This window comes from Hibiscus syriacus, unplaced genomic scaffold (genome assembly GCF_006381635.1).
Source record: "Hibiscus syriacus cultivar Baekdansim isolate YM2019G1 unplaced genomic scaffold, ASM638163v2 tig00110683_pilon, whole genome shotgun sequence".
Taxonomy (NCBI): Eukaryota; Viridiplantae; Streptophyta; class Magnoliopsida; order Malvales; family Malvaceae; genus Hibiscus; species Hibiscus syriacus.
In genome coordinates, this window is record NW_024062823.1 from 700,645 (window position 1) to 727,644 (window position 27,000).

The window sequence follows — 27,000 nt, forward strand, 5'->3', positions numbered from 1 at the left end:
CTTATTAGCAATCTGTTTATCAAATCCAATCTAAGGGTCCATCTTGATGTAGCCATCCCTCTAAAGAACCAAATAAATTTCACAACCTTGAAGAAATCGAGATTGTCCGGGGACAAGGATCAATGGGTTCGATCTACCGAGAAAACACTGGGAGCTAGCTCTTCACGAGCTCCTCCGGTACTGACTGCGGACGATGATCCAGAGCTTGAAGAACTCATGCGCGATATAGATGATCACGTACCCGAGTACGAGCTGGCACAACAAGAGAGTGAGATGCCTCCATACTTTCGATCGTTTATGGAGAATCTTGACATGAGGTTTGCAACCATTGAGTCCCATTTAACTGCTAAAAACGAAGCAATGAATCATCGATTCGATGCTATGGACGAAAGGGTCGACGCACTTACACGAGATGTGGCTAACATATGGGCACATCTATCACCTCCCGATACACCAATGGATGATTAGACCTTTTTCTTGCTTTGTTTTTCTTAGGGTGATTTGAACTTATATATTGTTAAAACATTTTGGATGTTTTTGGAATTTTGGGTAATGAATATTTGGATGTTTATATATATATGGTTATTTGACTTTAATTGTTTGAATTTGGTTTGTTGGATATTATTTTACATGTTAAAAATATGCATAATTTACATTTTAGTTAAAATATGACCAATTACCATTGCACATTGTTTTTTAATATTGATTATGGACTAATGGCTAATCTTTCTCTTGATTGTGATCTTAGCAGCTTAAGCTTTAAATTTTTAAATCAATTGGCTATTTTTCTAGAGGGGAGAATAAATCTTGTTTAAAAAAGTTTTATAGAGTCTTTTTGATTTAACAAAAAATGGGAGAATATAGTAAGGGGGAGTAATTTCAAAATTGAGTTCAAAAATGATTTTCAAAGAAAAATCTTAAAATTACTAAAATGTTTTGTTATATCAAAAAGGGGGAGATTGTTGAAAACATTTTGATGTTTCGATATAACAAATTAGGTGTTATTGAATTTTAAGATTTTATAATCTTTTTATAGTATATTTGATTAAATTATTCAAATATTACTCCAAGTTTTTCAAAGGTCAATTTCAATCCTTACTAAAGTGTAAAATTGTGTTTTAAACTTAAAATGTTTTTGAAACAATTTTTATAAAGTATTTCGAACCATAATCGGGCCAAAAATAATTTTTACAAAGGGATGTATTGATACACTCTTGAATGTATCGATACACACCAAACATCGAATGCATTTTGTGTACCGATACACAACATATGCATCGATACACTCTTGGCTCCGAGAAACATCGAATGTAATTAGCTTATCGATACACCTGGGATGTACCGATACACTAGGTCAACTAACGGTCGAGATATTTGAATTTTACACTGAGTGTACCGATACACCTTGAGAGTGTACCGATACACCTACGCTCCCAACATATTTTTTAAATGATAATTACACCATAAAGGCTCTATTGACTTTACCGATGATCCCCAACGTTCAGAAGTGATCCAAGGTGTATTTAAACAAGCTTAGGAGCCATTTATCAATAACAAGAAACAAGAATTGAGAGAGAATCAAAGAGAAGCATCAAACCTTATTGTTTGATCATTTCAAGCCTATTTTCATTCAATATTCATTTTACTTTCAAGAACACTATTTGTGCTCAATTGTATTCATATTTGAGTGTTCCTTCTTTGTTCTAGAATTGTGCAAACATCTTACCTTGTGAGGTTTTTCTGTAAGTTTGTGAAATTTGTATTCTTCTCTTTGGGAGAGAGTGTTCTCAAGAATTTGGGGTATAATTCTTGAGGGAGTTGTAAGGTTACTCTTTGTCCTCAAAAGAAAGAAATATTAGTGAATTTGTGGAAAATCCTTAGTGTGTATAGCTAAGGTAGTGAACGTAGACTTTGGTTGAGAAAGTCGAACCACTCTAAATCGCTGTGCAAATATTTTCTATTTTCTGTAAAAACTTCCACCAAAATTTAATTACCAATTCACCCCCTCTTGGCTATTTCGTCGATCGATTAACTCAACAAAATGAATTATTTCCATGATGTTTTTATAAAGTTTTATGGATGATTTAGGGTATGAACTACTCAAGTACGATTTTATGATGATGAATTTTAAATGATTCCAAATTATGAATCGATGATTGTTGAATGAACAATATATGATCTGAAAGCCCATTGTATGTTGCATTGAGAGTTGTAGGTACAATTGGCATGCTATGAGGTGGGAGTGATTTTGATTTGATCTGGTGCATTTGTGTACGTCATGTATAGCACAGTTGGTGCAAATGATATGGATGCACTTGGAGTGCATATTATGTTTATGATGATAGCACCGTTAAGTGCTTTTTGCACACACTCGTCTGACTCACATGCATTCCATTCTCTTAAATATTCTTTGGGCAATAAAAATAAATATGAAAGTTATGAAATTGTCTGAACGGAAAGGAATACGAAATGATTATTTTTATCTAATAATGTTTTTCATGATTTTGGATAAAATCATGAGATGAAATTGATTTTCAGGTTTATGAAGAAGAAATTGCCTTGAATAAGTTGGTTTGAAAGTTTACTGTTTTATCTAAGTTGCTTTTTATATTTTTCACGTATTTATGATATTTATTGTTTTGTCTCACCTTAGTTTAATACTGTCTCACTAAGTTATACTTAGCGCTTGATGATTTTCATACGTAGGTTCTGATAAGATAAGGACGTGCAGTGAGGAGCCTACCGAGCATCTTTTTAGAGATCATGCCTACTACATGTATCAGTAAGACATCTATGATGTTTTTTTTTTACTATTAGTGGCATGCATTTTTATATATGTTAGTTGCTTTATCATATTTTTTTGTGGTATTTAATAATAAACTAGAGGTATTTTGTTTCAAATTGGTTTTAGTATATTAGAATATTATGTGTAAATAATATATATATATATATATATATATATATATATATTTTCAAATTAAGCAGTATTTAGACAGTTTAAATAGTTTATGAAACAACACTTAACTACCTAATTGTTGCTTGAAATCGAATTTGTTTTCTATGATTAAATATTATTTTATGGTTTGATGCGATTAAGGAAATAGATGCAAAAATATCTTTATACATTATTGTTAATAAAAATCTAAAGATAATAATCTTGTAGTACTCAGATAATATTTTTTGGGCCAATTAAGATACGGTACTTTTGAACCAAAGTATGATGCTTATGGAATAACTAAGATATCACCCTAGGATTTCTTTTCCATTTTCTTAAAGACAAAAGATCTTTCTTGACATTTAGAAATCTTACAATCATTAAGTCACACAGTAGATGTGTTAAATTCAAATTGGATTTTTTTAAATGATATTTTCAATATATAAAATAATTATAGCATACATTAATTTTTATCTCTTTATAAAAACACATTGCCATATTAGATCATTTTTATTATCTACCTTTTAATGATCATTCGCTATGTGAATTATATTATATATGCTAAGATTATTTTGATTTATATAAATTGTAATACCTCAAAAATTGGTTTATTTTTTTATGTTTGACGACTAAAGAATTATTTTTCGATAAGTTATTTAGGTATTTTATAATTTCTGAGACAATTATTAATTTCGTTTTTAATAAATAAGATTAATGTATAATTTTCATTGGAAATTATTTGAGAACTAAAATGTGAAAAATGAAGAATATGGTAACTATAGTGAAAAAAATGAAACTTTGATGCTCCAATGAAAATAGGAGAGAAGATTAATGGCTAAAGGATCGATTAGAACAAGCAATGATTAATGTTAACGGTAGAAAAGATTGGGATGGGTAGTTTCGGGAAGTTTTACAATGTGGTACCCTTATCACACGACTAAGGAAAGGCGTTATCAGTTTTGTTATTATTTTTTAAACAAAGCCGGTAAAAATTACCTAAAACATTATTATTTCTACCTAAAACATTAATATTTTTTAACAATTCTAGTAAAGTGTCCGATAATAACAAAATCGGTAGCGCTTTACCGGATATATTAATAAAACCGGTAGTGCGCCCAATAATAACAAAACAGGTAGAAATAATAATATTTTCAGTAATTTTTTACCGATTTTGTTAAAAAAAATAATAACAAAAACAATAGCATCTTTTTTTAATCGTATATTAAGATTGTCATGTAATCATTTCCCGCTAGTTTCATGATCTCGCCGTTTCTTTTTGGTGAATAAGAGGTGGCAATTTGTTACTAATTTAGTCTTTGCTTTCTTTAATTCTTTAATTTGTGCAATTCACTTACCTTCCTTGGAGGGTTTCCTTCAACTGATTTGATAGAGGTGAAATAGTCAATTCCATGTCTTAACCTTGAGAATTGATGTTTAAACAGCATTTGTAAACCGAATGGATGCACGATTTTAAATTTGAAGACACGAACTTGAACTTATAAATTTTTATAGGTGAACTTGAACTTATAAAATTTTAAGAGGAAAAAATAAATTTTCAATAAAAATGCATAAAAAACTAAAATGTATGATAATTTTATATTTTTAAGGTCAACCTCCACCCATTCCCCTAAGTCCATCCCTGTTTGTAAATGAGTATTTTTTATGAAAACATCTATATGATACAAACTTATGGATACATAGCTGAAGGTCAAAACAACAAATTTTGTAAGCCATGGACTTAAACAAGTATCTTGCTCTTGCTCATATAACCAAATATTTGATCAAGCAATCAAGACTTATAGTTTTAATGAACCTTGTGTTTGTAAAGTCAAAAGGTGATGAAATGGGGGCACCGCCTAAGCATTTTTCAACAAATGTTTGGCACCGTCAAACGCATAATTCAAAGGTGGATTGCCTAATTGTTTGAAAATGGAAATGGATAAAATATGCATTCAGTCATTGTATTTTAGGGTAATTACAGAATTAGTCCCTAAGCTTCAACTATAAATACCCTAGCTCATTTAGCTTCAAAATCATCCCAAAATCTTATAGTTCTCTCTCAAGTGTGTTTTGTAAGCAACTGTAAAATTTCTCTTTAGTAAAAGATTTGCAGCAGTCCGGAGACGTAGGCAAAATTGTATGAACTCCGTTATCAATTTTGGGTATTATTTTTCCGCTTTTATTTCGCATTCTCACTAATCTGGTTATAGGAAAATTACTCGTTCTCGTTTTATTTCCCAACAACTGATAATCAGAGCTTTTGGTTGTAAATTTTATCAATTTTTTTGCGAGGTTACTATTCATTATTGTTCACGTTAATAGTGAATTTCGTGAATAGTAAAAATTTTGTCGGCGGTACAAATTTTTCGACGAAGGTGTTCTAATACACGGTGATTCGCAAGAATTGTCAGAAACGATCCAAACGAAACCAAATTCGAGTGGGAGCGATGGCTATAGACGAAGGGAAGGTGAAAATTGAAAAGTTCGATGGTGCGGACTTTGGCTTTTGGAAGATGCAGACTGAAGATTTTTTATACCAGAAAAATCTATATCAACATCTCTCAGAAAAGCAACCAGAGGGCATTAAGAATGAAGACTGGGCTCTTCTCGACAGACAAGCCCTCGGAGTTATCCGACTGACTTTATCCCGCAATGTTGCCTTCAACATAGCAAAGGAAAAGACCACGGCGAGTCTTATGGCGGCTCTCTCCAGTATGTATGAGAAGCCATTGGCCTCAAACAAAGTTCACTTGATGAGGAGATTATTCAATTTGCGGATGGCGGAAGGGGCATCAATGGCTCAACACCTAAATGAACTTAACACAATTACAACCCAGTTGAGTTCCGTGGAAATTGAATCCGATGATGAAGTTCGAGCTTTAATTCTCTTATCATCTCTACCAGACAGTTGGAATGCTACTGTTACAGCAGTTAGCAGCTCGTCGAGAAATAGTAAATTGAGATTCGACGACGTTCGGGATCTGGTACTGAGCAAAGAAATTCGACGGAGAGAATTGGGTGAAGCATTAACCTCCCCAGCCTTGCACACGGAGTCCAGAGGGAGAACTTCAGAAAGAAATTCAAATCGTGGCAAATCCAAATCCAGATGAGGAAAATCAAGAACGGGAAAGAAAGATTTTACCTGTTATAATTGTGGCAAGAAGGGTCACTTTAAAAGAGATTTTCGAGCACTAAAGAAAGATACCGACGCACAGAAATATGCCAACATGACAGAGGAGACAGGTGATGCCATGATTCTAAGCGTCAACAGTCCGATTGAATCATGGATCTTGGATCCAGGGGCATTTTTCCACTCCACCCCATGCCGAGAAATCATGGAGAACTATGTCAGTGGTGATTTTGAGAAGGTTCATCTAGCTGATGATGAAACCTTGAAGATCGTCGGAAAAGGAGACATCCGACTAAAGATGCCAAACCAGACCACCTGGAAGCTGAAAGGAGTGAGACATATTCCTGGCCTCAAAAGAAATTTGATTTCTGTAGGACAACTTGTTGGAGAAGGTTATAGTACAACCTTTTCAGGCTGTGAATGGAAGATTACCAAAGGAGTACTCGTCATTGCTCGTTGTAAGAAGACTGGTACTCTCTATATAATCTCAAATTTAGATAATATCATTGCAGCAGCAGATGCTGATGGAAAATTAAACCTATGGCACCAAAGGCTTGGCCATATGAGCGAGAAAGGGATGAATACACTTTTGTCAAAAGGGAAGTTGCCGGATCTAAAGAGTGTAGATGTCGGACTATGCGAGGATTGCATCTTTGGCAAACAAAAGAAAGTGAGTTTTGCAAAGATTGGCAAGACACCCAATGCTGAAAAGTTAGAGTTGGTTCATACTGATGTATGGGGACCATCTCCAGTTCCATCTCTTGCAGGCTCATTATATTATGTCACCTTCATCGATGATTCTACGAGGAAGGTGTGGGTTTATTTTCTGAAGAAGAAATCAGAAGTCTTTGATACCTTCAGAAAATGGAAAGCCATGGTGGAAAATGAGATTGATTTGAAAGTCAAGCGGTTGAGGTCTGATAATGGAGGAGAGTACAAAAATAGAAGATTCAGAGATTTCTGCGCAAACAATGGGATAAAGATGGAGACAACAGTTCCCATGACACCGCAACAGAATGGCGTAGCAGAGCGCATGAACAGAACTCTGAATGAACGTGCCAGAAGCATGAGGATACATGTCGAACTGCCCAAATTTCTATGGGCTGAAGCTATCAACACTGTAGCTTACCTGATCAACCGTGGGCCCTCAGTTCTTTTGGATGGCAGAATACCAGAGGAAGTTTGGAGCAAGAAAGAAATAAACCTTTCACACTTAAGAGTGTTTGGTTATATTTCTTATGTACACATAGATTCTGCTGAAAGAAGTAAATTTGATGTCAAGTCTAACAAATGCATCTTTGTTGGTTATGGTGGTAATGAGTTCGGTTATCGGTTTTGGGACTATGAAAATCGGAAGATCATCAGAAGCAGAGATGTCATTTTCAATGAGAATGTGATGTACAAAGACATATCAACCATGGAATCAAGTAGCTCCAACACCGAAGCTGAAACAAAGGAATTTGTTGAGTTTAAGGAGATTTCTAGAAATGATGTTCAGATCACTCCTGAAGCAGTTCAAGAAGAATCAGTCACACCAAAACTAAGACGCTCCTCCAGAATTCCTAAACCAACCCAACATATTCTCCTTCTTTGCACTACTTGTTGCTGACTGACAATGGTGAACCAGAGTGCTATGATGAAGCAATGCAAGTGGAGGATTCAGTCAAGTGTGAGTCTTCCATGAAAGATGAGATGGACTCGCTTATGTCAAATCAGACGTGGGAATTAGTTGAATTACCACCAGACAAGAAAGCGCTCCACAACAAGTGGATTTACAGGATCAAGGAAGAGCACGATGGGAGAAAACGCTACAAAGCGAGATTGGTTGTCAAAGGTTTTCAGCAAAAAGAAGGCATTGACTTCAACGAAATTTTCTCTCCAGTCGTGAAACTGTCTACAATCAGACTGGTGTTGAAAATTGTAGCTGTAGAAAATCTACATCTTGAGCAGTTAGATGTAAAGACAGCTTTCCTTCATGGTGATTTGGAGGAAAAAATATATATGAGGCAACCAGAAGGCTTCATAGAGGCAGGCAAGAAAAACCTGGTATGCAGGTTGAAGAAGAGCTTGTATGGTTTAAAACAACCTCCTAGACAATGGTATAAGAAGTTTGATAGTTTCATGGGTAGCAGTGGTTTTACCAGATGTCATGCAGATCATTGTTGCTACATCAAGAAGTTGGACAACAACTTCATTATTTTATTGTTGTATTTTTATGACAAGCTTGTTGCAGGTTAAGACATGCAAGATATTATAAACTTGAAGCAAAAATTGTCGAAGCAGTTTACAATGAAAGATCTGGGCGCTGTAAAGCAGATTCTAGGGATGGGGATCAAGAGAGACACAAAGTCGGGGAATTTGATGTTATCACAGACTGAGTACATCAACAAAGTACTCTCCAAGTTCAACATGCAAGATGCTAAAGCAGTAAGTGCACCTTTAGGTGTTCATTTTAGACTCTCAAAAGAACAGTCACCAAAGACGGAGGAAGAACGTGCACACATGGTAAAGGTGACGTATGCCTCAGCAATTGGAAGTCTGATGTATGTCATGGTTTGTACCAGACCATATATTGCTCATGCAGTGGGAGTTGTTAGCAGGTACATGAATAATCCAGGCAAGGTACACTAGGAAGCTGTCAAATGGATCCTCAGATATATGTGGGGTACTACAAACAAAGCACTTTGTTTCAAAGGTGGAGATACGATATTGACAGGCTATGTAGATGCTGACTTTGCCGGAAATGTTGACATCAGAAGGAGCACTACAAGGTATGTCTATACCCTAGGAGGAACCCCAGTGAGTTAGGTTTCTCAACTACAGAAGATAGTTGCTCTATCCACAACTGAAGAAGAATATGTCGCTGTTACGGAAGCCATCAAAGAGATTGTTTGGCTCCAAAGTTTCTTGGAAGAGTTAGACAAGAAACAAAACAATGTCTTGTATTGCGACAGTCAAAGTGTTATCCATCTAGCAAAGAATCCGTCTTTTTATTCCAGGACGAAGCACATACAATTACGGTATCATTTTATCCGGTCTCTTCTGGAAGATGAGATTTTGAAACTTGAAAAGATTAGTAGAGCTCAAAATCCGACAGACATGTTGACAAAGACGGTGACCACGAACAAACTGAAGTTGTATTCAACTTCAGTTGGCATGCTATAGTAACAAGACCAGAAATGCTGCTGCATCAATCGAGGTGTGAAGACAGATTAAAATCAGTCTTCAAGTGGGAGATTATAAAGTCAAAAGGTGATGAAATGGGGGGCACCGCCTAAGCATTTTTCAACAAATGTTTGGCACCACCAAACGCACAATTCAAAGGTGGGTTGCCTAATTGTTTGAAAATGGAAATGGATAAAACATACATTCAGTCATTGTATTTTAGGGTAATTACAGAATTAGTCCCTAAGCTTCAACTATAAATACCCTAGCTCATTTAGCTTCAATATCATCCCAAAATCTTCTAGTTCTCTCTCAAATGTGTTTTGTAAACACCTGTAAATTTTCTTTTTAGTAAAAGATCTGCAGCAGTCCGGAGACGTAGGCAAAATTGGCTGAACTCCATTATCAATTTCGGGTATTATTTTTCCGCTTTTATTTCGCATTCTCACTAATCTGGTTATAGGAAAATTACTCGTTCTCGTTTTATTTCCCAACCATTTTTATAAACATGTAAGCATTCTAAAACAGTATTCTCTGCGTTCCTAAAACAGTCGAAGATAGAAAGCATACAAGTATTCCATTCATTTGTTGGTAATGCAGAAGACTTGTTTTTTGTCCAAGAACCTAGGATTACACAAAAAGCCCATGGACAGAAGATCAACAGTTAGCCCAAACCATAAAGCAAATTCCAAGTTTGCTTTTGCCAAGAAGCTAAAATTGCATCAAGAAAAATCACTTGAAAATCAACCCCCAGTTCCAAGCCAACCAATTCTGTTCAGTGCATCATTTTATGCTTTGCTCTACCTTTTTAGCTATTATATCCTTAGCCACAAGTCATTGTTAAACTGGAACAACTACTTATCACATTCGAAACTCAAAACTGCACGATATGATAGAATAATATTTACATATATAGATAGATAGAAAAGAACCATCAGCAAACCAACAATGAACATCCTCCACCAAAATTTACTAAAATACTAACCACAATCTTGTTATATTTACAGTAAGAAAAGCCCTGAACTAACTACCCCGATCATTTCGGCTCCATCGGTGTCCCACACATATATGCATGTAACGAAAAAACGTTCGGAATTCAAAATTTAAGTCACCAAGATGAATGTCTATGTAATCAGTTTGCTCACTGTATCAGGATGCGATCACACAAATCACTTGCTTTGGTGGATGCCCACTTTTTATTTATCACAGCTGTTCGACTCTTCACCTCATGGAACAACCTAATAACACAAATGAGAAAATGCTAGATGTTTAGGATTAAGATAAGTGATTTATACCTATTGTTTTAGAGTCTTAGGTATTATAAGTAAAAGATCCATGCTAATCATTTTTACCTGTTCATTGCATGAAGCATCAGTTACCAAAGTTTTCAGCTTCTTCGGGCTGCATTCACTGCTAGTTCTTTCAGCAAGTTTCTCGCCTATGAAGTTCTGATCCGACACCTCTGCAACAAACCAACCAATCTTTTAGAGTTCAATTATTTGACAAATGACAACTGAAAGATATCACTTTAAGCATCTCTTTTGCAACATAGAAAATTCATTGGCAGACATTGTACTAAAAACAAATAAATGTATGCCTCCTTGGGCATAACAACAATGAAAAACCATATGTCAACGAGCTGACTAGATATTTTTTGAAAATGTAAAGAAACCCGAGAACTAATTGAATTGAACTCAAGCTCAGATTGTAAGCTTCAACGCTCTGAACTCGTTCTCACATACAGACCAAATATCCCAGCCAAAGTTGATAGAATTTAACAGCATGCACATGATTACGAGCCACCATTAGAATATGAGGACTAATTGAATTGAACTCACTCAAATTGTAAGCTTCAACGCTTTGAACTGTATAGAGAAGGATACTACTCATACAATATGATTTACATCTAATAATCTTGAATAAATATATTTTGTTACACCCCAAACATATAATAGAACGAAATCATGATTCTATGATAGGTGGAATCAGAAGGGATATCACTTCAAGAGAAACATAGACAAATCAACCTTAAAAGTCTAATAATCAAGCAAGCCTAAGATTGGATGAACTAAATCAGGTACCCCTCAGGCACCTAAACACAAATTTTAGATAACAACAATATGAACACACCAAAATATCACTGCAGGGAACTGTTTTACTGCCATATGCAAGAAAGCGTTTCAGAAGCTGCTGAACAGAAATTGCTTCTTACAAATGAACATTGTTTGTTTTATCACCTTTGAATGAAGCATTATCTTGAAGACTACAAGAGGCTAAAACACCACAAGATGTAGGCCTAGATCTGAAGTGCTGGATCCATGGACTTGCCACAAATGAGCGAGAGCTATCTCTTTTATTTAGTTGAAATCCAGGACTTTCGAAATTGATCTTCTTCCAGCAACCACCTCGAAGAACCTTAAACTGCAACGAAGATTGGAACATGCAGTAAATAAGATTTGACACAGGAAAAAGAGAGGCAGCTCCATCATTATCAAGAAGCAGAGATCAAACTTTAACCTGGCCTGGAGAGATGCAATGTGTTTTCCTTGATGATTTTGATCCTGGCAATTTTTCCTTTGAGTTCCAGCCAAGAGAACTCATAGAATCATATAACTGATTAACAAATGATGCTTCCATGGATTTAAGGTATAAACTGTGCTTCTCATCTGTCCATTCTGTAGAGGTAGATTCTGTCATCAGAGAATCCTGTAGTGTTATCATTAACAGACATGATTAGTAAGTTCTCCCAAACTAAACAAATAATTTTATAAGAAAACAGATTAGAAAGAAGAAATAAACAATCCAAATTAAGAAAGGAAAACATATAATTAAGGAGACCCCATTGGAGCCAACTACATCTACAGCATCAATACCATGAAAAATGTGAGGTAGCTTAACATCTAGAAGAAGTAAAAGGGATAATCAATTTTCCAGGCTTCCAAGTTACAAATTCTCGATTAATAGTACCTAACAATCAAAGCTACTTGTAAGTTAGAAACGCCTAACGATAAATCCTTCCTTTTTTCCATCTTAAAACTCTAGTTCTAATGCTCAACAGAAACGCTTTTAATGAAAATCAAAAGGATATGCATAATTGAAAATTATGACAATTTACCGTGTAAAGAGTCTAATTACTAACTATTAAATGTTTTAAACTGAAGTTCGAAAATTTAGCTGATTTAAATGCTAAACCCATGTCACTCGAATTTACTTCCTTCAAACAAGGGGAAAAAATGAAACCCAGGACTCAAATTCGTTGATGCATAAATCAATAATCATAAAAGATCTAGAAGAAGAAGAAGAAGAAGAAGAAGAGGGTGTACCAGGCTTGGATTTTGTCCATGGGGAGCAAACTCGGGTGATCTATGAGGAGTCAACTCAGAGGCAGAAGCCTCTGAACTCGCGCGAGATTCAATTCTCCTAAAACCCTCCATGCAAGAGAAAAATCCCGTGTTGAAAAGATTAGAATAAGGAACAAAGTTTGCTTGTTTTTTAAAGAACAGAAATATTTGAGAGTGGAGAAAGGAGAACAAGAGAAACAAAAATGGGAGATGAGATGATACGAGGAGGGGACAAAAGAACGTTACAGTTGTCATCGCTTTTACACGTGTCATGGGACCTTCACTTTGCCACGTCATTTCTTAGGGGTTGGCGAATACAGCAGCCAGATATTTATTGGCTCTTCAAAATATCTAATCTTATTTATTTCTTTTTCTTCAAACTTGGGGATAAGATTACGATCGTCTTTCCATTCTAAAGTATATTTAATTTTTCTAATGTGAAAGAGCGCATTATATGTAAGAAAAAGCAAATCATTCAGCTAAAAAATGTGGGTATAACTTTTTACTGAATTCGTGTCTATCATTTTATATATATTTTTATATAATAATCAATACTTAATTGGTTAATCGATTAATTTAAATCCAATTTTATGAAATATTTTATAAATATGATCTTTTCAAATTTATTTTTACTTATAATATTAAATTTTATATTTTTAATTTTATATTTAATGATTTTTTAATAATTTTATATTACTCAAATATCTTCTTATTCAAAGATTTAAAAATATTTATATTTAATTTCTTCTTTTATATTAACAAAAATAAGCAAAATTGCTGTTAGGGAAATTTTATCATATATCTGATTATTTTATGTTTGTTATCATAATTTCAATAATTACAGATTCACACACGCAAAAGAATAATAATAATTACAAATCATTCTGTTCCACTCTCTGACACTGGTATTTATATCTCCGTAAATATTTGTGCATTGTTAATTATTTTTATCAATTATTTTTAAATTAGTATATCAAAAGCTTTTTAAAAGAAAAAATTATTAGTTAATCCCGGTTCATCATGTCATCTATTATCTTAATCAATAATAATTTTTTATTTCATTTTTTTAATATAAATTTTTATCACTTTATTATATATATATAAAAAGTAGATAATTATTTAAAAATTATTTTAAATTATATAACTCCCATTCACTGATAGAAAACGTTGTAAGTGAAGACCATAAAATAATTTCTCGGGACAGTGAGAGATTCGTACAGATAAAAGCTCTAGTAAATATCTGAGTTCAGACCAATAAAATATTAATACAGTTTGCGATATCCGATTTCTCCACACCAAACAAAGATATTTATTCAAGTTACGTAAGCCAAGCTCAAGCCGCCCACACTACAAAACTCCAACGAGCAGAAACACAACCACATGAAATCGCATATGAACTTGTGGTAAAATTACAGTCAAAATGGTTTGAACGTATTTTGGGCTTTACAGTAGCTTTCACGACAACGATTTTTGGAGATACGAAAACAAGGATATAGTGGTCAAAGACGATATGAAATATTTGAAGTTGACCTTGTTACTGTCTCCAATTGCAGAATGTGTATCTGAGATGAAACAATGCTCGCAGATGTCAACAACGGATTCGAGTTTCTTGCTCCTGCTCGTCCTCCGGCGTTACCGTTTCTTGAAGATCGATTCGACCTGTAAATTGTTATAGTAGAAAGAATTCATTATCAAACAAAACTCACATTTCCGGTTTTTGCAAATATACAATAATGTTCTTGATATGGACAAGTTTAAGATGGAGACGACTTGAACACTTACAGATAAAGTTCGTAGAAATGGGAAAAAGACTCCTTTTTTGTTTTTCACTTTTAAAAGCGTTATCTTTTAAGCAAAGAAAATGTCGCATATTTGACTGTCCAACAATTCATAAAGTGAAATCAGCTACGGGAAGAATGTGACAAGAAGAGAAGAGCGGGGGGTAATTCAGCCTTCTACGTTGTCGTATGCTAAACAACTATTCTAGATATTATACAAACATCAGTTTTGGGGAAAATTAAATTACGACATATTGCTGTAATACAGCGCTAGAACTTCTAGCTAAAAAAATGCACCAAAGCATATAAAGTATACCTGAACTTTCAAGTGACTGAACAATGTCTGATTTATTAAATGTAAATCCTATGAAATTGTTATCTTTTGATGCCAACATCTGCACCATCAAATGAACAAAAACACATCAAAACGTTTCAAAATCAACCTAGTATAATATTGTACTATAAAGCTTACTAGAAAGAAAAAGAAAATTGGAGCAAAAAAGGCCATTACCTTCCTCCAAGGTCCCACTTCTGGTATTGAGGAGGGAGGGCCGTCAATCTACCAAGAAGCAAAGATATAGTAAAATTAGTTTCACTGAAAGGAAAAAAAAAAGAGACGGAGAATTTCAAACTTTCATTTAAAGAATCTTTGGAAGAAAAAAAACAATTTAAAGTTGAGGATGCTAAAATATTTCCAAATCAGAAAAACAAAAACTAAAAGATGCAACAAGCAAAGCTAACCAGAAACCGTATACCACATGTTAATTAAAATACAATGAAGAAAGGTATCAATTTACGGAAACTCTTAACATCCCATTGGGGAAGAGACATTAAGTTAAAAGTGCTTCAGCGTTCAAAGTAGGAAGGATATCACTAGTCTTCAGAACTGTAAACACTTTATCAACCCATTAAGGGTATAACTCTGATACATTAGCTTTTAAAGTACTCACTTCTGGGAACTTCTCAAAATTTTGAGTATCCAAGTCTCCATTGACTGTTGGCTGATCTGCAGCTTCAATCTCATACAGCTTTTCCCACCTAACACCTTTGAACCATGGATGTGCCTGATAAACTTCAAGACTTCAAAGTTATAATTGAACAAAATTCCAACAAGCTCAAACTGAGAAAGTAAACAATCTAATACTAAAATATTGCAGATGGTGCAACTAATTTGCCAATGTACAAAATTAAGATCAAGATGCAATCTTCAGACCAGAGAAATATGTTTACTTGTCATGAATATTTGGTTCAAAGGTATAAAACAACAAAAACAAGTACAAAAAACATAAAGGTACCACTTTAAACCTTCAATTCTTCTACCCCTCTGGTGCCCAGACGGGTTTCAACATCACAGAGAAGGTGACATATTAAATCCTTAGCCTCAGCAGATATATTTGGTTCCTCGGGCAATTTCAAGCAAGCTCTCCGGTTGGTGATCTGTCCAGGACACCATCTAGGTGAAAAAAAAGAGGATAAAAAAAATACCTAAGAACCAAAAACTAGGTAATGTGACACCTTGCGGCATGTTATCCGAGGATCATCGGAACAAAATGGAGGATAGCCTATGAGCATCTCATACATGATAGCACCTAGGGACCACCAATCACATTCCATCCCATAACCCTTCTTTAGTAGAACTTCAGGAGCCATGTAATTCAGTGTTCCAACAGTTGAATATGCCTGCTATAGACACCCGTTTTTGTTCGGATCTCGAAAAAATATAATAATAATAATAATAAATTATTATTAATATTACTATTACTATTATTATTATTATTATTATTATTATTATTATTATTATTACATTCACATATTTTACAGGCCCATTAACAAACTTGGAGCCCACCAAGATAAGGCCCTCACCGAAGCCCATTACAACCAACACACCTCAACCAGCAGACCCGACCCAGTACATACAAGCCCATCAACCCAATTACAAGACCCGTGACCCATTAAAGCAGCCCACCAGAACCCAAGGTCCGACCCAACAGCTGATCCAACCGACCCAGTTCAGTTGACCCGACCCGATTCTACCTAGGGTTCATCATAACCCTAGGTAGCTAATGTTGCCACCGCCGCCTGTTGCTCCTGCCACCGATGGGATTTCTGACGCCGCCGCTTCACCTACAGTAACAACATCAACAGTGAGGATGGTAGAAATATCATACCCAAATTAAAAACAAGTCTAATCTTATTTCTGTCAACAAGTAGGATAATGATATCCTATGTTTCGGTGGCAGTGGATTTCAACCAAAGAGCATGCAACATAAAAGGGGAAAAGATTTGAGAACCATTTTTTTAAGAGGGAGAATCGGGGAGGGAGCCAGAAGAAAAAAATAGGGAGAGTGTTTAAAAAAACCCTGAAAAATCAAAGTAGAAAAAGAAAGGAAAAGAGAAATCTTACCCTTGTAGATCTGGCCTTGGGTAACCTCACCGGAGTTGGAAGAGCCCTTCATCGAAGGTAAAAAAAAGTCGTCTCTTTTCCTAGATCTAGGGGTTTGGGGTAAGATTTAAGTTAAGTGGGGTTGGGTTTCGGGTTAAGGAAAGAGAGAGAGACCTTTTGGTAGGGGTATGCAAAAATACCCGACCCGCTGACCCGTGTATTAAAAACTGGGTAATTTTCTAAAAATAATACCCGACCGGGTCGGGTACCCGGCCTGACATTTCCTGGGTTGGACCCGGGTCACAAAATTGAGTTTTTTTGGGTACCCGGTTAGTTTTATTTTTTATTATATAAATATATATATATATATATATAATATAATGGATTATTTATATTATTAATTATTAGATTTTGTATTTCAAACTTTTAAATTTTATGTTCGGATGTTGGAGTATGTAATTCGAAGTTTCGAACATTTTAAATTTGTGTATATTTTTTTAAAATTAATAATTTGAAAACGAAAAAAATAGGGTAATCGGTACCCACAACATCCGAGTTGGGACACAGGACAAGAAATCATCGACCAGGATGTTGCGGGTACCCGGTAATCGGGTACTCGAAAATCCAGGTACCCGGATTTGTATACCCCTACCTTTTGGGGTCCTTTTGGCTAGCTCTGGTCGCCGTGCGCCACCGCGGGTTTCGTCGTAGCTCACTCTCTCTGATGGGGGACGTTGAGAGAGGTTTATAACTCTCTCTCCCTCTTTGTTTTTTGAAAAGTGGAAAATAAGAGAAAGATGAAAAATAAGCCCGTTTTGGGAGTTTATATGTGTCACACAAAATGGTGCCGTTTTGGCACAACCCTCCCCGTGAATTTGGGCTTGGGTATAATAACATACCAGGTCCTTCTTGTTTTGTAATCTCACCATTTGGACCATTTAATGAATTTCTACATTATTATGTTTCGAGCACTCCTTTTTTAGATATTGTATTTAAGTCCTATATGATGTATTGTATTACTTTAGTTAATATTGGATTTTGGTTAAATATTCATAATTATGTCATTTTTGTCATTAATGTGCATGTGATTATATTTTGGTTTAATCATTATTTTCCCTTACATATTTTAGTTTAGTTTATTTTAGTCCTAGCATTATTATGGGTTATTTTCATTTTTAGTACCTATATTTGTTTAAAATGTTGATTGTGGTTCTGATTTGTTCATAATGGTTGTATTGTCCTTTAAGTTTATGTTATTTTTATATTGGTCCAATAAATCATTGAATGAACTTATTTTTATTGTTTGTATTTTAATCCTTAATGTTTTATTCTTTGTATTATAGTCCTTCATTTTGAATGTATGTTTTACATATTATGTAATTATTTTGCACTATATTAAATAAATATTGTTAGCTCTATTTAATGTAAATATCTTATATTGTATATTTTCAACTGAGTTTATTTCCATTATATTTTTATTTGTTGATGAGATTATTCGATTTTATTTTCAAGAACACGAATGCGTAGAATGAGCGTGGAAACCACCACTTGGTCGAAGTGGTGCGAACCCGTATGAAATTTTAATGACATAGTAACTTGAAATAAATCGAGTTTATTTTACTAATTCATTTGTTTTAATGATGCAATGTGTGGTATTTTAATTAACAATTTATTTCATTTTATGTGAATGTAAGCGTCGATTTTTTTTATTTATTCGATTCACGTTTTCAAATCAATGAGGGAATATTATTTTACAAATGAGAAATAATGGAGATAGCTTTCTTGACGGAGGATTGCGAATCTCAAGATTTTCTTATCGAGTTAAAAGATTTTCTTTAAATAATTAATTCGAAGCAATTTAATAAATGGATCATATTTTAATTTTAAATTCGATTCATACTTTCCACCATTTACGATAACATGTAAGCTACACAATACCAATTTTGGGTGCTGTGGAGGTGTTAACCCTTCCCCACACATAATCGAATCTCGAACCTTTTAAATCGAATCTTTGGTAAACGTAGACCGATTTTTTTCTAATCTAAAAAATGATTTTTCTTAAATTTTTTTTAAAAAGACGTTTTTAGGTATTCAACCTACCTAACCCAAAGATCGATGGTGACTCCTATCCAATTTCATCCAAATCAATTCATAAATCCCCAATTTATTAAAATTAAAGTCATAATTATTTTTAAAATAACATTTAATTATTTTTTCAAAAACAATGGTTATGACAGTTTGACGATTCTGTTGGGGACCTTTTTTTTAGAGAGTCAGGTTGTAGACTTATGATAAGTTTATTGAAGTTTTTAATTGCTTCATTTTTAATTGTCATACTAACATTTTAATTTTTTCTTTAAGCTATGTCCAAGTTTTTATCGATTTTTTTTTTTGTTTCCCTTTTTTAGTCAAAGGTTGGTATGCTCCTCCTCACACACATCACGTGCATTTCATGACATAAGCTCTAGACCTGAGATTTGATCCAAATTAGTTGGGGTTAATGCTTTACTCTCGTAAGAATTTATTCTTTGTATGAGTTTTAGCAAATAACCCATGGGATACATATCTTATACATTCGTAGGGATTTATTCCTCGTATGGGTATAAGGTAGTGCATCCCCTCAAATTGAACTCGTTCCGTTCGAAACCTATAATGGGTGAGGATCGAGGGTTTGGTAGCCCAAAGCGGAATGACAACAAGGATAATTCGAGTACCCTCGTAGAGCCGAAACCATGCATGTAGTGAGCCGTAGAACGGTTACCCTAGGTATAGTCATACTGAACCTCTGTCCGTCAGTAGGTACCCAAAATAAGTGTACACAAAGGAGGAGTATTTCTAAACCCTTACATTTTTTGCTTTAAGATTCGTAGAATATATTTTTTCTTTTCGAATAAAAGCATGCAAACTATATATCATACGGTTAGGATTATTTTCTTGAAAAAATCATTTTGGGTAGATAGCATGTCCGGGTAGGAATGTTATTTAATTAAAGCATGTTCGGGTAGATATCATGACGGGGTAGGTGTTATATTCATCTTTGAATAACATTTTTATCTTTATCGACTGTCTTACATGTACTAACTAATTTCTTTTCTTTTGTTTGCGTTCACTAACTTAGTTCTTCTCTTTTGTTCGTGTCATTTTAACCTTTTTGCATTGCATTGCATCAACATAACATAATGCAAGAGTGTTGATCCACAAGGTGATATTCAAGAGAAAATTTTTACAAGAAGAGATAAAAAATTTCAATCAAGTAGTCACATACACAGACATGCATCGAGGGCTAAAAGAAGTTCAGAGTACAAGAAGGAGACTTGGTCGAAAATCATACAACATTCGAGACTAAAACGATGATCCATTGATCTGAGGAGTAATCCAGCAGTAGATTTTCGCATACGATCATTTCATCTCTATTCATCAAGGAGCGATGCATTAACTTCAGCACCACCAGGGCATTAATGGAGTCGGATTACAAAACAATTGAGGGGAATCATTTTCAAGGAAGAAGATCCGAGACAAATTAGTGATCCAATTCAGACTCAACATCTAAGTGAAAGCGTGTCTGTAAAATGGAATGTTTTGTAATGTGAAATCTTTTATTTATGGTAAAAATTAGTCTATGTTATTCACCGTTGGGATCAACATTTTTGCATCATTACATTTTGCATTGCATTCATTTAAGCATTTTTAAATGCATTAATCATGGAATCATGAGTTTATCTCGTGGAAGACTTTGAGGAAGTGCTTCTAACTGTGCAACTACATTCACAAAGTATTGAGAATGGAAGAAATTTGAGAAACTGAAGAAAGAGCAAGAAGAGAATTTGTGAAGAATGCAAGCAGAGTGGAAGGTTAAAATAGAGCATGAGCAAAAGGCCAATGTGGATTGTATCTTGCAAAACCAAAAAGACCTAGTTGACCAAATGGTAGAAAAATTGGTTGGGCTCAACCAAGAAAGACACAAAGAGAAGATTTCCTCGACCAGAGGAACCTCCGAGTATGTGATGTCTCATGCTATTCAACCGATACTCATTTTTCCCCACTAGCTTTCAAGCCACCAAGAAGGCTTATCTAGTACTAAAAATCTTACAACCGTATTAGATCCTCGGGGTAATTCTACTGATCACAACATGCCAAATTTTGATGAGATGAAAAGAGCTAACAATGAGATCCCGGAGAATTTGAAAAAGTGGCACAGAGAGACATTCAAGGGAATGAGAGGACAAAGCTCTCATAATGAAATGGATGCAACAGAACTAGTCTTAGTTCCCGACTTGGTTCTTTCACCCAAATTCAAAATTTCTGAATTTGAAAAATACAATGGAACCAGTTGCCCTAATACCCATCTCAAGATGTTTATTCGAAGGATGATTGGATACACCAATAATGATCAGATGTTGATCCACTGCTTCTAAGACAATTTGATTGGACCCGCTTCTAAGTGTTATAATTAACTGAGTCGTGCTCAAATCCGCTTTTGGAAGGATTTGGCTAGTGCCTTTCTGAGTCAATACAAGCACATGACTGATATGGCCCCTGATCGAGTAACACTACAAAATATGGAGATGAAGAGTAAAACTTCTGACAGTACGCATAACGATAGAGGGATGTCGCATCTCAAGTGCATCCACCGATGACTAAAAAAGAGTCATCGACAGATTGAAGTCTCCATATATTAATCACATGATAGGGGTTTCCACTAAGAGTTTCTCTGACATCGTCATGTGTGGAGAAATGATCAAAAGAGCTGTCAAGAATGGCCAGATAAAAAGCAATAGTAGTATCAACATGGAGGAAAGAGTTGAGATTAACATAGCAGGATCTTATCTAGCTAGTTTGGGGACCAAACCTCATAATGTGTTTCGTGAAAAGACTCGCATCGATCCAATTCCAATGACGTATGAGGAATTGCTCCCAACGCTAGTTGAGAAGAATCTTATGACTCCAATTCAATCCAAACCAAGAGAGGCCCCATATCCTGAAGGCCATGATATTAATGCCATATGCAACTATTATATTAGGAGCTCAGGGCACACCACTGAGAACTGTGGGGCATTGAAGCGCAAGGTCCAAGATCTTATCGATTCAGAGGTATTGACATTCAATGTATAATGGGGCATTCTGATTGGGAATCGGCTAAGGCATCCATCAGGAGTTTTGTTGCATTCTCATGCATGTCATCTTGTTTAAACTTGTTTTTCTTTTGTACTTCTTATGTTTAAATGTTTGTAAGTCACTTGAGGTTCAAACATTTTCAATAAAAAGCTTCCTTCTTAGGAAATGAACAATGAGCAAATTTCAATATTGAAATTCTTTGAATATCATTTTAATTAAAAGCTCTTTAATAATTGAGGATGTAAATCTTTGATAATGACAAGATTGAACCCCTGCAAAATAAAAACCCTTAATCCTACTCCAGAATATAAACCAGAATACATACCCTTCTTTTATAGGGACCGAGCTACCTTTCTCCTTGCATTCAGAGTCAATCAAGGGTTTAGCATTCATGTATGTGTTAGGAGCGTACAAAATAGGGCAACTAGCACATGAAATAGCAAAGATGATTAGTTTCTACTTCTGGTAATGATGTTCAATGATGATCATGATCTTCACAGATGGAATGGTCGAGTAGGTGAATCTAGTTTAGATTAGTTGCTTGGGAATTGAACTCTAACGATGAGATTTTCTAACTTTCAACATACACTTGGGCTATAATAGGTTTTCCTCAGTGAACTTAAGATATGGAATCTGTATCCAGAAAAATATATATAAGTATACAATAAAGTTGAGCTATTCCGCTAAAGCAATTGGTTATAGAGGAAACTCGAAAGCCTTGGCTTTATGAATAGATTTCATTCAAACCATGACATTGATCGGGTACTTGGAAATTCGGTGTTTGCTCCATCGTGATTGTCAAGTCGAAGACTTTGTGACGACATGAATCCTTCAGCTAGCAGAACAAAGGCAATTATAAAATATATGTACAATAAAGCTGAATTCAACTAGCCAAACAATGGAAAATTAAGTAAATTTACTAAATAAGGAGTTTCGATGAATATGAACTAAGGGAGTTGAGGAACACCTGTTATAGTCGAACTCACACGAGCACTCAGAAATCTCATTTTTAGACTGATATTTCTACACTACCTTGACTAGAGGAATCTACGAAGCTTGAACAAATGGAAGATTTTTAGAGAACTGAAACAAAAGTGTTTTAAAAAGTCTAGCAACTTACTATGCTAGTTGTGTCATTTTGTTCGCCTTCGATCAAAATGCCAGATAATAAAAAGGGGCATGCCATAATCTTCACGAAGGACGAATAAATGAAACAAACCTTAGAATTTAGGTAGCCAACCTCAAAACCTACCTGTCGATCCTGATATTTGTCAAAGATTTGTAGCTATCAAAGATTAAAAGAGCAGTTAATTCTTTTGATATTCAATTAACTCATGTTTTATGATTTGTTTCAATTATAAAACTTAGAAGGAGACAATATTTTTCAAAATTCCTTTTGATATTTTTCAAAAATTTGAAAATCCAAAGGAAGAAAAACATTTTCAAATAAGATAAGTTCTCTGGAAGTATCTTGGAATTCAACGAATATCTCTCCGAAGCTCAAGATCGAAGCTGGGGCAAGAGAAGCCAAATTTTTGTGGCAATTTTTTGATGGGGTAAGGAAAACAAATTGTCTCATGTCGAGGTTTGCAAGAGTACACACTGGTGGAAATGAAGACAAACTGAATCAAACAAAGAATGAAGACTGCTCACGCAACCATTCCCCTCACATATCAACATATACATACATCAACGCATACATACACATGAAATTTGCATCTTTGCATTCATCATCATGTGCAATAAAGACTCTGAGTTTCCCTCTTTTGTGGACAAATTCAATAAAACATCAAATAAATTTCATCTTGACATCCATAATAACATCCAAGATAATCATTCATAAATGTATCATTAATTTTCAAGAAATAAAGGTTTAGAAATGACCAAATGTCTCTAGCTTAAAGAAACAATGTCATATAAAGATTCAACATCTTGAAGAGAACGATCAGATCTTCTAAAGGCAGCTAGATCTCCTCAACATGCAGGAACAAGCAGACTATCTGTCTCTTTTGATGTTGTTTCTCTTGAAACAAAGTGTCGTCTCGCTAGAGACATTTTTTTCTTAAAAACAAATGTTGTCTCGCTTGAGACAATTTTCTCTTAAAACAAATTTCATCTCACTTGAGACATATTCCATCAGAACACAAATTTCAAAGTTATTTTACTTGAAACAAAATTAATCTCACTTGAGATTATTTCTTTAAAAACAAGTTTCGTCTAACTTGAGACAGTTTTTCTTTAAAATACAAATTCTAAAATTGTTTCACTTGAAATAAAACTATCTTTGAGTCGTTTCTCTTGAAACAAATTTTGTCTCTAACCTTTGAGATTGTTTACCTTGAAACAAAATTTCGTCTCTCTTTAGACAGTTTCTCTTGAAACATCCATCTTTTGAGATCGTTTCCCTTGAAACGAATTTTTTCTCTCTTGAGACAACTTCTCTTGAAGCATCATCTATGAGTCAGTTTCTCTTGAAGCCATTATCCCTAAAGATGGCCTGTCGTCCTCATCGCATAAGAACCATGCCATCCACCGACCAGACCTCCTCATCACGTAGTAGCTGTGTCACCCTAGATAACCAGCTGTCCTCATCACGTAGGAACCATGTTATCATCCCTAAAGATGGCATGTCGTCCTCATCATGTAGGAATCGTGTCATCCACCGATCAGACCTCCTCATCAAGTAGGAGCCGTGTCACCCCTAGATAACCAGATGTCCTCATCGCGTAGGAACCGTGTTATCACCCTTCCACAAGATGGCCAGCCGTCCTCATCACGTAGGAACAGTGTCATCCTCCGACCAGATCTACTCATCATGTAGGAGGCGTGTCACCCTTAGACAACCATAACTCTTCATCACGTATGAGCAGTGTCATCCCCAAATCAAACACTATAAAATTTCAAAACCAAAAAAGAGAACCGAAAAAAAACTGGTTGTCTTTTTCGTCTTTGTCCTATTCTTGTTAACATAAGAATGTGCAAAGAGAGGCAACTGTAGACACCCGTTTTTTGTCTGGGTCTGGAAAAAATATTATTATAATAAAAATAATAATAATAATAATAATTATTATTATTATTATTATTACATTCACATATTTTTCAGGCCCATTAATAAACCCGAAGCCCATAAAGATAAGGCCCTCACTGAAGCGAATTACAACCAACACATCTTAACCAGCAGACCCGACCTAATACATATAAGCCCAACAACCCAATTACAAAACCCGTGACCCATTAAAGCAGCCCACCAGAACCTAAGGTCCAACCCAACAGCTGATCCAATCGACCCAGTTAAGTTGACCCGACCCGATTCTACCTAGGGTTCGATCATAACCCTAGGTAGCTGCTGTTACCATCGTCGCTTGTTGCTCCTGTCACCGATGGAATTTTTTACGCCGTCGCTTTACCTACAGTGACATCATCAACAGTGAGGATGACAGAAATATCATACCCAAAAAGAAAAACAAGTCTAATCATATTTCTGTCAACAAGTAGGATAATGATATCCTATGTTTCGGTGGCAGTGGATTTCAACCAAGGAACATGCAACATAAAAGGGGAAAAGATTTGAGAACCATTTTTTTCAGAGAGAGAATCGGGGAGAGAGCCATAAAAAAATAGGGAGAGAGTTTAAAAAAAACCCAGAAAAATCAAAGTAGAAAAAGAACTGAAAAGATAAATCTTACCCTTGCAGATCTGGACTTGGGTAACCTCATCGGAGTTGGAAGAGTCCTTCATCGAAGGTAAAAAAGGTCGTATCTTTTCCTAGATCGAGGGGTTTGGGGTAAGATTTAGGTTAAGTGGGGTTAGTTTCGGGTTAAGGTGAGAGAGAGGGACCTTTTGGGGTCCTTTTGGCTAGCTCCGACCGTTGTGCGTCGCGGCGGGTTCCGTCGTAGCTCACTCTCTCTGACGAGGGACGTTGAGAGAGGTTTATATATCTCTCCCTCTCTATTTTCTGAGAAGTGGAAAATGAGAGAAAGATGAAAAATAAGCCTGTTTTGGGAGCTTATATGCATCACACAAAACGGTGTCGTTTTGGCACAATCCCCTCCATATTTTTGGGCTTGGGTATAATAGCATACCAGGTCCTTCTTGTTTTGTAATCTCACCATTTGGACCATTTAATGAAATTTTACATTAGTATGTTTCGAGCACTCCTTTATTTAAATATTGTATTTAAGTCCTATATGATGTATTGTATTACTTTAATTAATATTGGATTTTGGTTACAATATTCATAATTATGTCATTTTGGTCATTAATATGCATGTGATTATATTTTGGTTTAATCGTTATTTTCCCTTATATATTTTAGTTTAGTTTATTTTAGTTCTAGCATTATTATGGGTTATTTTCATATTTAGTACCTATATTTGTTTAAAATGTTGACTATGGTTCTGATTTGTTCATAATGGTTGTAGTGTCCTTTAAGTTTTTGTTATTTTTATTGTGGTCCCATAAATCATTGAATGAACTTATTCTATTGTTTGTATTTTAATCCTTAATGTTTTCTTCTTTGTATCATAGTCCTTCATTTTCAATGTATGTTTTACATATTATGTATTATTTTGCACTATATTAAATAAATATTGCTAGCTCTATTTAATGTAAATATCTTATATTGTATATTTTCAATTGAGTTTATTTCCATTATAGTTTTATTTGTTGATGAGATTATTCGATTTTATTTTCAAGAACACGAATGCGTAGAATAAACGTGGAAAGCACCACTTGGTCAAAGTGGTACGATCTCGTACGACATAGTAACTTGAAATAAATCGAGTTTATTTTTCTAATTAATTTTTTTTAATGATGCAATGTGTGTTATTTTAATTAACAATTTATTTCATTTTATGTGAATGTAAGCATCGTTTTTTTTATTTATTCGATTCACATTTTCAAATCAAGGAGGGAATATTCTTTTACAAATGAGAAATAATGGAGATAATTTTCCCGACGGAATATTGTGAATATCAAGATTTCTTATCGAGTTAAAGGATTTTCTTTAAATAATTAATTCGAAGCAATTTAATAAATGGATCATATTTTAATTTTATATTCGATTCATACTTTCCACCATTTACGATAATATGTAAGCTACACAGTATCAATTTTGGGCGTTGTGGGGTGCTAACCCTTCCCCACACGTAACC

At 34.8% G+C, this 27,000-nt stretch overlaps 2 protein-coding genes across 2 annotated transcripts; both read right to left on the reverse strand.

The window, feature by feature from the left end:
- Positions 1-10,181: 10,181 nt before the first annotated feature.
- On the reverse strand, positions 10,182-12,694 carry LOC120138275 (cold-regulated protein 27-like). The gene is made up of 5 exons (XM_039153795.1): positions 12,554-12,694; positions 11,748-11,936; positions 11,468-11,651; positions 10,583-10,692; positions 10,182-10,468 (listed from the first exon to the last, which is right to left on the reverse strand). Exons 1-5 carry the CDS (start codon positions 12,662-12,664, stop codon positions 10,457-10,459), a joined length of 606 nt encoding a protein of 201 aa, XP_039009726.1. The 5' UTR covers positions 12,665-12,694; the 3' UTR covers positions 10,182-10,456.
- Positions 12,695-14,146: 1,452 nt separating this feature from the next.
- LOC120138267 (serine/threonine-protein kinase tricornered-like) lies at positions 14,147-16,020 on the reverse strand. Its single transcript, XM_039153787.1, has 6 exons — positions 15,865-16,020; positions 15,655-15,786; positions 15,300-15,413; positions 14,861-14,908; positions 14,666-14,744; positions 14,147-14,230 (listed from the first exon to the last, which is right to left on the reverse strand). The coding sequence occupies exons 1-6, from the start codon at positions 15,997-15,999 to the stop codon at positions 14,160-14,162; spliced, it is 579 nt and encodes a 192-aa protein (XP_039009718.1). The 5' UTR covers positions 16,000-16,020; the 3' UTR covers positions 14,147-14,159.
- Between the last annotated feature and the right edge of the window lie 10,980 nt (positions 16,021-27,000).

Bases quoted from the DNA above. Each gene is read 5' to 3' on its own strand.
- LOC120138275 (XM_039153795.1), bottom strand. From the start codon at position 12,664: ATGGAGGGTTTTAGGAGAATTGAATCTCGCGCGAGTTCAGAGGCTTCT. The intron at 11,937-12,553 runs GTACACCCTCTT...ATAACACTACAG, and splicing joins ATGGACAAAATCCAAGCCTG to GATTCTCTGATGACAGAATC. The intron at 10,693-11,467 runs GTGATAAAACAA...GGTTTGTTGCAG, and splicing joins AGATAATGCTTCATTCAAAG to AGGTGTCGGATCAGAACTTC.
- LOC120138267 (XM_039153787.1), bottom strand. From the start codon at position 15,999: ATGGCTCCTGAAGTTCTACTAAAGAAGGGTTATGGGATGGAATGTGAT. The intron at 15,414-15,654 runs GTTTAAAGTGGT...GAAGTTTATCAG, and splicing joins GAGGGGTAGAAGAATTGAAG to GCACATCCATGGTTCAAAGG. The intron at 14,745-14,860 runs GTAATGGCCTTT...TTGATGGTGCAG, and splicing joins AAGTGGGACCTTGGAGGAAG to ATGTTGGCATCAAAAGATAA.